This window comes from Ursus maritimus, unplaced genomic scaffold (genome assembly GCF_017311325.1).
Source record: "Ursus maritimus isolate PB19 unplaced genomic scaffold, ASM1731132v1 scaffold_22, whole genome shotgun sequence".
NCBI lineage: Eukaryota > Metazoa > Chordata > Mammalia > Carnivora > Ursidae > Ursus > Ursus maritimus.
In genome coordinates, this window is record NW_024424675.1 from 23,024,243 (window position 1) to 23,036,772 (window position 12,530).

Consider the following 12,530-nt stretch of genomic DNA (forward strand, 5'->3'; position numbering starts at 1 on the left):
GGCATTTTAATTGCCCTTAATTTTTTTAAAGATTTTTATTTATTTATGTGACAGAGACAGCCAGCGAGAGAGGGAGCACAAGCAGGGGGAGTGGGAGAGGAAGAAGCAGGCTCTTAGCGGAGGAGCCTGATGTGGGGCTTTATCCCAGAATGCTGGGATCACGCCCTGAGCCGAAGGCAGACGCTTAACGACTGTGCCACCCAGGCGCCCCTTTATTTATTAATTTTTTAAAAAGATTTTATTTATTTATTTGAGAGAGAGAGTGAGAGTGAGAGAGTGAGCCCAAGTGGGCAGAGGGAGAGGCAGAGGGAGACGGAGAAGCAGACTGCCCCTGAGCAGGGAGCCCAATGCTGGGCTCAAACCCAGCACCCTGGGATCATGACCTGAGCTGAAGGCAGACGCTTAACTGACTGAACCACCCAGGTGTCCCTCAACTGCCTTTAAAACACAAACTTCACCTCTCTCTTTGTATATTTGAATTAATTTATGTCTTTGTTGCCATTATTAGTTCTGCCTCCCTCCCTTCCTCTTTCTTTCTTTCTTCTTTCTTTCTTTCTTTTCTTTCTTTCTTTCTTTCTTTCTTTCTTTCTTTCTTTCTTTCTTTCTTTCTTTCTTTCTTTCTTTCTTTCTCCTTTCCTCTTTCTCTCGCTCTCTGTCCCTCCCTCCCTCTTTTCCTTCCTTCCTTCCTTTCTTTCTTTCTTTCTTTCTTTCTTTCTTTCTTTCTTTCTTTCTCTCTTTTCTTTTCTTTTCTTTTCTTTTCTTTTCTTTTCTTTTCTTTTCTCTTTTCTTTCTTAGTTTTTGTCAGTTTTCTTTGTCTCAATGCCTGGCCTGTCTTACTTGTTCAGAAATGGGATGTGATCTTTTTAGCATCCCCTCACCCAGCAGGGCTGTGGGGCCAGTGCAGCGCTGCAGTGTAGACAGCATGCAGCCAGCATTTGCAGGCTGATTGAACGCCAAACAGATAGATGAGATTCAAGGGACAATGCAGCAAACGTGATTCTCTGGGTGCCCTCCCTCCGTGCCCAACACCCGAGAACCCTGCGGCTGCTGACGGGGCCAGGGACTTGCCATGACGTGGGTGATGTTCTTTCTTCTGTTTTGAAGTGCTGGACATGAAGGGTTTCATTAAGGCCGTGAAGAAGATTCTGAGCAGCACGTCAGATGAGGTGTTAGAGGCGCTGTTTTTGAAGGTGGACACAGACTGCAATGGCTCCGTCACCTGGGTGAGGAGGGTGCCCCTGTGCCCCCCCCCCGTAGCTGGAGGGAGGCTGAAGGGTCCCCGTGGCTGATCCGTAGAGCACGCGGAGGGTTGAGTATGGGGAGGTGGTCAAGGCATCGGAAAGCCTCCTGTGGGTTCTGGGGTGCTTGCTGGGTAGAGGGAACCCTCCTGAGACTTCTGTAAGCGGGGCTCATTGCAGCTCATTCTTCTCCTGGGGGAGTGTGTGTGACAAATGTCAGTGACCTTTGCATGAGGCCCCCCAGCGTGCAGCGGTGAGCAGGGAGGGCACCGCCCACCCACCAGCTGGCTCCCCTGCACACCAGCCTCCCATTCAGTCCCAGCAGGTGCCACAACCATCTCTCGGCCCTTTCTGGTCACTCAGCCAACGGACAGACCTGTGGCTGTTCAATCCAAAAATGCCAGGGTTAGAGCAGATATTTTTTTCCTGATTCTGTATGTTCTATGATGAGCAGACCTACCATTTAAGGATATGGAACACAAAAGGGTACAGAAAAGTACAAAAAAATAGCCTGACGTATTGACACAGCGATTCCAACAATGATAACTAGCCTTTACACCAGACATTATACTAAGCACTTATTGTATTGTTTTACTTAAACTTCACAGGAATCCTGCAGGGTAGGTGTTGTTACTTACTTAATTTGACAGATTGGGGAACTGAGGCATGAGGACGTTAAGGAACTTGCCCAGAGTGACAGAGCTAGTTAGCAGCTGAGCTAGTCTTCAGACGTGGGGAGCCTGCTTCAGGAACCCGTGTGTTAACTACTGTCATTCCTCCCCTTGGCTTAGGCATATATTCTTTTTCTTTCAGTTCTCTTAATATTCTACATAAACATGTTTCCAGAATTCTCTGCTATCTACACAATGATCTTAATAACTCCCCTTATAGGCTCATACGGTGGCCTGTTTTGGCCTTCATGAGGCATCAGCAGATTCTAGAGTTGCCCTTGCGGCCTGGCCTCTGGGTCTTCCCCTGCTGTTAACTTGTTATATGAGCTGGGACAACTCGTCTCTACTTTTATGGGCCTCAGTCTTATTATCCATAAAGTGGGGGGTGAATAAAGAGATTCAGACAGGATGCTGGATGTGTTGATCATATGGAGATGTATTTAGCATTACAGAAACGCGTTAAGGAGGGAGGTGCTGCTATGTACTTGCTGTTAGGCCCTTCACACATCCCAGATCCCAGAACAGCTCGGGGGCTTGGCTACTCCCCTTGGCCAGCCCCAGGAAGCAGCAGCCAGAGAGCCCCTTGGAAGGGGCTGGGAAAGATGGGGAAGGAACTGGAAGCCAGGCATGGGTTCCCACAGCCCAGGGCTCTGACGGCCTGGCCAACGCTGTCCTGCCTTGCGTTTCTTCCCGAGGCAGCAGAAGTACGTGGATTACATGATGCGGGAGTTCCAGAGAAAGGAAAGGATGCGGACGAGCCAGTACCGCCTGCGCTTCCACCTTCCCATGAAGATCATCCCCCTGTAAGGAGCCTCTCCCTGGACGGAAGGGGTGGTGGGAACAAGGCAGGGGCTGGCCCTGCAGTGAGTGCCCCTCCCTAAGTCCCTAAGCCACTCTTTTGGGGCCACCAAGGCTCATTTCAGCCTCTCAACCCTGTAGACGAGCCTGAGCATTAAGGCGTGATGTGTTCCCACTTTACAGACAAGTAAACAGAGGTTCAGAGAGGTCACATGAGAGTGATGGGTTTGCTGTGTTCTGACCCTCCCTGCAGCATCCAATGCTGCTCTTGCTTCCTCCCAGAGCTGGTGCTGAGTGGGCCTGGGGGTTTCATCCACAGGGCACAGATAGCTCACATGGCAGGGAGTAAAAGCCATCACTGGAAACTGCTCCTGGAGGCCACACCAGGCCTTAGGAACGGGCACTGGTCACTCCTGGGGCCTGTGGCTCTGTATGTGCCTTGACTCCCTCCTGACCTGCCTGTTTGCTCCTCCTCGTGGCTCCTCCCCACCGTGCCATCCGGACCGTCACCTCATCTTCTTTCTGTGCCTTGGCTCTGTCTGCCCCCACCCCACTGAACTCCCTAAGAACAAGGAGCCCTCCTGTGGACTGGCCGAGTTCCTTTCCCGGAGACCACCTGGGGGTTTGTGCACCTCCTGCCCAGTGCAGGTGGCCGGGCCAGGGAGCCGGGTCCTGTGGTCCGATGTTTGGTGACCGGCATTTGTGGCCTGCTTGGGAGTGGCTGTGGCTGGGACTGTCCTTGGGACCACCCCCCAGAACAGGCTGTGGGAAAGACCATAAACCAGAAGCCGTCTCTGCCCTGGAGCACCTGGAGATTCAGAGAGATGGTGTAATGAAAACCAGAAAGGGCAACTAAAACAATTTTGGTCAAGATTCAACTGAGGAATAGGCAATAAATATGAGCAGGGCAGGATTTTATAACCACACATCATGACCTGAAAACTTTGCTTGATGTGGCCAAGCCTTTATGGGTCTTTCTGTTCCCTTGGGACATTTAGATTCCCAGGGGTGCTTAAAGGGCCAGAACCAAAAACGTCAAGAAGCCTGTCCTTATTTTCCCCTATTTATTTGCTCAACCTTCAAACCCAGAGAGCATTTCCAACTTGGCAGAGAAAATAGCCAAGTACTATTTAATTACCTTCATGAAAGGGTTGTCTTAAAAGTTGGCTCCCCTTTCCTGAGGCTGGGCCAAGATCCCTGAACATCCATCTCCAGGATGCTGAAGCAGTCTAGCAGGTGGAGGTGCTGGCCTTGTGGGGTAACACCTCCCAAGGGCTCCCTGCACTTCTCACGGCTCTCACCTGTCGTGTTGACCCCTCAGAGTCCCGTGGCCCTGATGCGACAGGTGGCCCTGAGAGTGATGCTTGAGGGCAGACCGGGCAGCGCTGTGGGCCATGGGTGGGGGAGAGAGAGGAGCTGTGTCCAGACACACCCTCACCCTCTCTTCTGCTGAGACTGGTTCGGAGATAGAATTTCACAGTGGTGTGGGTTAGCCTTCGGCCACAGGTCACATGGTATCCCCAGTGACATTTGGAAAGGGCTCCAGCTGGAGTAGGGATTGAGGTGCCTAGGTTCTAGTTTGAGCTCTGCCCGTAGTCAGGACATAACTCCCGGCAAATGCTTATCCCTGGGTCCCTGTGAGGTGAGGTGACATTACCTGCCCTGCTGGGGGCCGCAGGTGTGGGATCATCAGGTGGGAGAATGTGTGCTGTGCTGTGTCCAGAAGTCAAAATGGCACTCCCTATAGTAGCCAGCCTGCCAGCTTAGCCAACTCGGGGCGGGAAAGAAGGCATCACTGTAGCTGGCTGGGGAGGGTACATGGTGGCTTCCTGCGAGGCCAGGCCTGTCGCGGGAGCCGTTTGCTGTGCTCAAGGCCTGGCCTTGGAGATGAGGAGTCAGGTACATGGGGTTCTGTTGGATACATTGTCCCTCGTCCACTTTCATCTCGTGCTTGGGTTATACTCCCTTCTCTGCCCTGAGTTGCCAGAACCTGTTATTATGAAGGTTTCAGTTGCAAGCCTCCCTCCACTTGCTTCCTGTAGACCATTTTTCTCATAAAAGAAGGTTTGCAAAAGACCTCTGTTCTCTGCCTCTCTTGACCCCGTCCCATCACGAGAAAGCTGACTGGCTGTGTGATAGGAGAAGCCTGCTGCTTGTGGAGCCCTGTCTCATACCAGCGGCCTCTTTAGGTCTCTTTTTCTTTGACCACTGCTGATAACGGTAGAAACCTGCCTGGCAGAGCCACGCATTGCGCAAGCGTGCACACCTGCGAGGGGAGCTCCCCTTGCTTGCTCTCCCCTTCCTCCTCTGTAGTCTTCATTCTGTTTCTGTTTGAGTCCTTCTCTCTCCTGTCACCTTCCACAGGAACCATGGATGCGAGATTGTGAAGGTGCAGTTTTTAACCCAGCGGTTCAAGAAGACGGGGCATCTCCTGACTGTCACCAAGGACGGGATCCTGCAGATCTGGTCTGAGGCCTTCTCGCTGCTTAACTCCTTTAGGGTGAGGGGGGCCGACCCATGGAGCACACATGGGGTGGTCGGAGAGCCTTTGCCTTTGTACCCCAATAGTGAAGGTGACCCGGACCCAGAATGAGCTCAGTCTTGGGGTTCATGGTCTAAGTGACCGCAGTCGCTGCTCCTGGGGCCAGGTTCTGGCTTCACTGTGGGACCGGGACCCTCACACTTCTCTTCTGTAAGCAGGATGACATCTGGGTATCCATTCTGCTTGGATGTCCAACAGACGCCTTATACCCAGTTTGTCCAAACAGAATGTCACTGTAGCCCTCCCTGGCCACCGGGCTTACTTCCCCTGGGCTCCATCTCAGTGAGTGATGTCATCACCCACCAAGGTTCCTGCGTTAGAGCTAAGCCCCCTCTCCTTTCCCTGTCACAACCACTCCATCACCAAGTGCTGCTGATTCGAATCCTTTACGTGGACCGGGCGGAAAATCACAGTGGTTGTGAGTGTGGGTTCTGGAGCCCACCTTAGAACCTGACAATGCCCTTTCCAGCTCTGTGACCTTAGACAGTTAGTATATAGTGCTCTGTGCCTCAGTTTCCTCATTTGTCAAATTGGGTCATCATAACCACCTCAGGCTGTTGGGAGGATTTAATGACATAAGAATACCCGTGTGGTACTCAGAGTAGGACAAGGCCCACAGCGAGTGCCAGACAAATACAAGCCGTTGTCATCATTGTCTGTGCTGTCAGCTCCTGGCCAAGTGCGGTAAGTGAGAAAACACTCAGAAAAGCTGGCTGTGCACTTAGTGTTGCCAGGCCAGTCCAGAATCGTCCAGCAAGTGAGGAAGGCACAGCTGCCCAGAGAAGGAAGGCTTACTGAGAAGGCTGCCAGCGGCAGGAAGGCTTTCATAAGTCTGTGAAACAGCAGTGTTTCATAGTGTATTGGGGGGCATCCCGTGGGGCTGGAGGGTTCTGGCTCGTCCCCTCTCAGTTGCCTAGGGAGACAGCTTAGGTCCGTGGAGGTCCAGTGACTCTCTTGGGTGTACTCGGTAGCCCAGGACCAAGGGGCACTCACACCCGAGTTCCCGAGGCTAGGGGTTCTGGCACCCTCCACCCTCTTTTTCTTTGTTGATGCTGTTGTGTGGGGGGGCACATTATAGCCTGAACTATGTAATGTTGGTTACGGCTGCTACTTGGTCACCTCAGCGCCCCTCAGAGACCAAGTCTGGGAGGGTTGAGGAGGACAGAGGGAGGCTCCCCGGAAGGCCCAGCATTCGTCCTTGAGGGGCTGCTTGGGCAAATAGATGTTGGCCAGGGTGATCCACCAGGCACCTTCCATGAACATCCACTGCATGCCGTGGTCATGCAGATGGAAAACCCTGGAGTTTGGGGGATGGGGGACTGGGCTTCACTTCCCAGTTGTGCAGCCTTGGACAAATCACTGAAACTCCCTAGGGCCCTGGGCTTCGGGGAGGAACATGGAGGTGATGGGGGTTACCATCCCCTCAGCTGTGTGTGGGGTAGAGGCCCCAGGGGGCCTGGCCCATTGTCCTCACTTCCCAGCCACCGGCACAAGCCTCTGTGCTCTCAGTGTGTTTGAGTTCTGATGGAATGGTCCCCTCCCTGCCCCGGCCTTTGCCAGCCCTTCTGCATACCCACCTGGAGGAGCTGCCAGAAAGCCTCCCCTCCCTGCTGTTTCACATGGTACTCCTCCCTGCTTCCTCAGTTCCCAGTTTGAGGCCTCGTTCAGGGAGTAAAATACAAGTTCCTTTGCTGGTCACCCCGAACTCCTCTCCCATCCTCTCTGCTCCTGCGCCCGCCGGGCTGGCCTCCTCTTTTCCCTGGACACCAACGCCCATTCCTGCTGACGTGCCTTTGTGTGTGGCGTCCCCCACCTGGAGCCTGGCATGCCCGCTCAGATTCCATCTGCAGGGGTGTTACGTGAGGCAGGCAGCAGAGCGCGGAAAGGCACCCTCCAACCTGGCGGGACGATGTCTTGTTCATAAGTCACTTGACACCCGTAGGTGACACCTGCAGATGGTAAACAAGATTCAGACAAAACAAGCAAAAGCGAATACAATGGTCATCCTCCCTCTCCCAGACCCTAATTCTCTCCTGGAGGCAATGACCAGTTTTGGGGTGCTCTTCTGTGGTTAGAAGAGGTACATACATCCCCCACCCTTTTCTTTTTAATTATACACATGGTAGCACATGATAGTGCTGCTTTCCACCTTGCCTTTTCATTTAATAATACAGCTTGGCGACTCTCTGTGACACGTGCACACCTCCCACGTTTGTAATGTCTGCGTCGTGTCCTGTGGTGTGGGTTTATATCAGCTCTCCTTTGCAGGCAGTCTGTGGCCTGTTGCCATCACAGCAGTGTGGCAGGGCCCGCCCTCACACACACTTCTCTGTGAGCACGTGGGAACACATCCATAGATGTGGCTTGGAAATAGAGCCTGGGATTACAAACCATGCACATTTAAAACTTTGGTGAGTGGGGCACCAGCGTGGCTCCCTCGGTTAAGTGTCTGACTTCAGCTGAGGTCATGATCTCAGGGTCCTAGGATCAGGCCCCTGTGTCAGGCAGGCTCCGTGCTCATTGGGGAGTCTGCTTCTCCCTCTGCGACTCTCTCTCTTGCTTTTGCCCTCTCTCTCTCAAATAAATAAAATCTTAAAAAAATCTTAAAACTTTGATGAGCATGTCAAATGCTCTAAAAAGGGGTTGTGAGGATGGGTGTTCTTTAAGCCCATTTGATGTGAAAACTGAGACTCAGAGAGGTCAGGGAACTTCTCCAAGGCCCCATCAGTAGTTGGTGGGAGCACTGGGCTTCATACCAGGTCTATGGATGCCTTCAGGGCTTTGGGTGGCAGGAGAGGGTTCATGGGGTCCCATGCTCTTGGCGTGCTCTGTCGGACAAGCCTCCCCAGCTCAGATCTCTGCTCTTCCTCTGGCCAGCTTAACCAGATCCAGCAGCTCTATAACCTGCAGATGTGGGTCATCGACATGGTGTGTCTCTATAACATGAACCTGATTGCGGTTGCATCTACGGACCAGAAGATAGGTGAGTCCCTGACGGCTCCCCGGGCCTGCGCTCGGCCGTTGGGAGGCATGCATTTGCACTTGGAGGGACCTGTCACCGAGCCAACCGTGGGCACGGGTTAGAGTCCTCTGGGGGTGCTGTAGCTGGTAAGCAGATGCTGCGTGTTGTCACCAGAGACCCCCAAGGCCTGGGACGTGGGCTTGGGCTCCGTGCATGCCTCCCCTTCTGTCTCTTCCCCAGAGTTTTTTGATATTAGCAACCATAACTGTGCCCGGGCCTTCACCTTCATTGACCTGGACAGCTGTGTCCTGGCCATGGACTACTGGTGAGTCTCAGGGGAGAGCGGCGCACGGTCTTGGCAGCCACAGCACTCAGCAGGGTTAGGACTCCCAGAAACCTCTCTGGAAACAGCCCTGGAAAGATTCCCGCTCTGTGTGCCTGTGTCCTCTTCACCAAGCTGCCCCTCCTGGGGGGTCACTCAGTCATCCGTCCCTCTTCCTCTCATGCCCGAGCAAGTCAGCCATCGAATCCTGGCAGAGGCTTGTCCTGCCAAGGCCGAGGACTCTGGGAATGTCATGGTCCATCGGTAGGGGTGAGTTGATAATGAGCGTCCAGAGGACCAGGGACTCATTTGTTTGGGTTTTAAAAGAAAATAATGATTTCTTTTGGACCTGGTTCACCGATGATCTGGATCTGGGCGGGTGGGCCCATGTTTGTCAGCTGTTGATGGCAGGGCTGGAAGGTCGTGTGGGAACTGCTCTCGGTCCCAGGGGGAGGAAGGTCACTGGACGCTGGGAGGGTGAGGGTTGCAGCTGGTGTGCCCAGCCCAGCCTCTTCTGTCTCCACCTCCCCTCAGGTCTGACTATCACAGAGGTGTGTTCTGCTATGGGGACACCAAAGGCAACGTCATCGTCTTCACCTCGGACAATGTGACCCTCGGCTTGTTCAACCCCCGAATCCTTCCCAGGACCTCCAAATGGGGTAGCTAAGATGCTGGGGAATTGATGGTGGAGGGAGGGAGATGGCCCTGCCCTGAGGAGCTCTTCTCTCTCCCGCCTCCCAGCTCAGGAGCCCCTGCTTCTTCGGAAGCCCAGGCAGCCGCGCAGCCGTGTGCTTAGCTCAGAGCGGCCTGTGGGGCAGGGGCTGATGAGGGGACAGCGGGAGCCAGAGGGGGCTGAGGAGAGGTGCAATGTCTGTGAAAGTGGGAGCTTGCACAGGTGAGGGGGAGCGGAGGGGCTGCAGGACCCTGCTCATCCCAGCAAGTGTGAACCTGTGCCTGCTGTGTGACCCCTGGGAAGCCACTCACCCCCTCGGGGTCTCGGGATGACAGCGCTACCTCTCTCCACGGTTGTGATGAGGGCTCGCTCTCCTTGGCTGGAGCTGCCTTTGGGTGGCTGGGGGTGAAGCAAGGCCTGCGGGAGAGCCTGGCCGAACGCGGATATGAACCTGTGTAAGCACGGTGACATGTCTTGCACACTTGGTGGGGCATGCTTTGGGCACGTCACCTCCTACAGTCCTCAGCCACTGCCAGGAGGGAGCCGCTGCTGTGACGGTCCATTAAGAGAGGAGGAAGGGTGCTTTTGGGGGTGAAGCATTTGCATGGGCCCCCCAGGGTGAGTGGCCTGAAGCAGGCAGTCTGCCCCGGAGACTGAACCTTAGCCCCTTGCTGGGCTGTACCCCAAACTGACTAACTGCTGCAGGGTACTGTTCGGGCTGCTCTGCCAAGGGCACTGGATCCGCGCTCTGGGGCCTGGGGCTGTTGGGGACTCAGCTGAGCCGGACCCAGTCCAGGATCGAGCCTTCGGTACAGTGTCAGGCCTCTAGGTTGCTTCATAGCCATCTAGAGGAGGCTCCACTACCAGGGGCCCCAGCCCGCAGGCTGTCCTCCAGGACACCAGAGCAGCCCCTTGGGCTTCTAGGCAGAGTTTCTGAGCAGGACATTCTTCAAGCGCTCCCGGGCCCTGGTGATCCCTCCTGCCGAGCTTGACAGGGCAACACTCCCCACACTGGCCTGATGGAAAACGGATCCCGCCCCGGATCCGGCAGTGGGCTGGCACCGGCTCGCTGCCCCTGGTGCCTGCCCGGCCCTGCCCCACCGAGTCGGCTGCCTGGCTGTGGTCATGCCGCGCCACCCGGGGCACCGGCAGGGGAGGTTGCCGTGGTCTTTGAACTGCGTGTTGGACGGGAGATCGGAGCAGGGGCAGGTGAAGCTGGAGTGTAGGAAGGAGACCTTCCATGCCACATGCTGCCTGAAGGCCGGGTCCCACACGAAGGTGGGCCCACCTGTGTTGACTCGGGAGGAGTTGGACAGACCAGCTGTGTGTGACCTGGAGCCACTTGCTTAACCTCTCTGTACCTCAGTTCCCTTATTAAACCGGGACGAGCAGACTCAGTTCATGGCTTTTCTATAAGGTGGAAGGAGAGTGTGCAGTGTGAGGCACACAGTAAGGGCCTGGTGACTACCTCCTCTGACCTCCTGGGGCTCCCCCGGCCTCATGGGAGAGGCAGACAGACAAACGTGTTTGCAGTGCAGCCCTGGCTAAGGGCCCATGCAGGCCACGCCCCACTTCAGCAACACTCCGCCCCTTGGGACTTTCTTGCAAGATGGGGCTGGTGACTTTGCAGCAGTAAAATGCTTGGCATAAGCCCCTAGGTCCCCCGTCTTTTCTCCGTTTTACTTGGGAGTTTCTCTCAGACTCGAGCCCAGATTGTCCCAATCCTTCTGACCTACCTCCTTAAAGCCTGCTCTGCAGGCAGACCCAGGCTTGTCCCCGTCACCGCTGGCTCCATCTGTCTGTGTCAAATCTTTCTGCTTGTGCCAGGGGCCTTTCCCTGGAGGCTTCTGGGCCCAGTGGCTGGCCATGGGAGGTTTTTGGAGGCCGGGAGACTCTAAATGCCGCAGAGGCCAGGCTGTGTTTAGGGCGGTTGCTCTAGGCATGCTCGCTGGAATCTTCTTCTTGGAACTTGTGTTTGCTGGGCAAGGTGGGGCATGTCGTTTGAAGCATGATGGTAAACTTCCAAATGATCCTTTCCAGAAAGAGTAGAGGGGTGCCTGGGTGGCTCAGTGGGTTAAGCAGCTGCCTTTGGCTCAGATCATGATCCTGGGGTTCTGGGATTGAGCCCGGCATCTGGCTCCCTGCTCAGCGGGGAGTCTGTTTCTCCCTCTCCCTCTGCTGCTCCCCCTGCTTGTGCTCTCTCTCTCTTTCTCTGTCAAATAAATAAAATCTTAAAAAAAAAAAAAAAAAAAAAGAAAGAGTAGAGCCTGGGGTCTCAGTTGATTCTCCACTGCAGCAGAGCTGGACCTCCCTCAATGAGAGTCACCTCGTGCAGATTGCCACATGCGGGCGAGAGCGGGGACCCTGAGATTTGGGGCTGGCTCCCCGTGCACCACCACAGGGGATCTGGCCAGCAGCATTTATCTGCCTGGGTCTGTGTTCTGGGTGTTGAGTTCACCCCACCGAACCCACCAGAACATGGTAAAGCTTGAACGAGCATTTGGATGGAAAAGCCTTTTGAGACCTACAGGAGTTGCAGACCAACTCAAGGTGTCCTCTGGGGTTTTGCTGGTCTGGCAAGGGCGGGGAGCTGGTGACGTGGACCTCGGTTTTCTCCCTGATCAGACCACTGGACCAGAGTTTCTGCACGGAAGCTCCTAAATGAGAAGTCCCCTTTGTACAGGAGTTATCAGCTGAAGGTACGTTGTATCTTTCCTTGGCCCATTACTGTGGTAATTATCTGTACACATGCACCACTCAAAAATCAATGCAGAAAGTGGATTTTCCCCTGGGTTCGGTGTTAGGCCCTGGGGCTTGGTCACTGGGAGCAGGATGGAGGCAGCTGGTGGACCCTGCGGCTTGTCTGCATGGCTCGTCTCTCTCATAACCTCCATTGCTCAAGGCCGGTCCTGGTAGACACCTGGATGGCTGCAGTGGCTTCTAGCTGTTTCTACACTTCCTTTCTCCATGCCGTGCTTTACTCCATTCTGCAGCCAGAGGAATGAGCAGCTAGAAACAGCCACGTCAGTCCTTTGCTCAAAATCGCCCAGTAGCTTCTCATCGCGTTTGGACAGAATCTCAAGTGCTTACCGTGACCATCAGGACATGAGATGACCTGGCCCCTGGCCTGTTCCCCATTGGCCTCGGCTCCGTTTCTTCTTCTCATTTACTCTGCCACAGAGACGCTGGCAATCGTGCTGTTCTCTGAACACCCCAAGCCTTTTCCCGCCTCAGGGCCTTGTCACACTCTGTCCTCTTCCCTAGCTTCCTGTATGCCCCTTTCTCTGCTTCCTTCGGGGCCCTCGCCAGCCAGCCTGGACCAGC

General features: G+C 54.6%; 1 protein-coding gene across 1 annotated transcript in view; it reads left to right on the forward strand.

Annotated features, from left to right (window-relative positions):
• The first annotated feature begins 798 nt into the window (after positions 1-798).
• The window catches only part of EFCAB8 (EF-hand calcium binding domain 8), a 48,024-nt gene continuing 36,292 nt past the window's right edge, over positions 799-12,530 (forward strand). Inside the window, exons 1-7 of the mRNA XM_040638167.1 lie at positions 799-1,223; positions 2,609-2,712; positions 5,072-5,207; positions 8,127-8,232; positions 8,452-8,536; positions 9,068-9,192; positions 11,832-11,905. Of these exons, the coding sequence (XP_040494101.1) occupies positions 1,113-1,223; positions 2,609-2,712; positions 5,072-5,207; positions 8,127-8,232; positions 8,452-8,536; positions 9,068-9,192; positions 11,832-11,905 (741 nt within the window). The 5' untranslated portion in view covers positions 799-1,112. The remainder of the gene's footprint in view (positions 1,224-2,608; positions 2,713-5,071; positions 5,208-8,126; positions 8,233-8,451; positions 8,537-9,067; positions 9,193-11,831; positions 11,906-12,530) is intronic.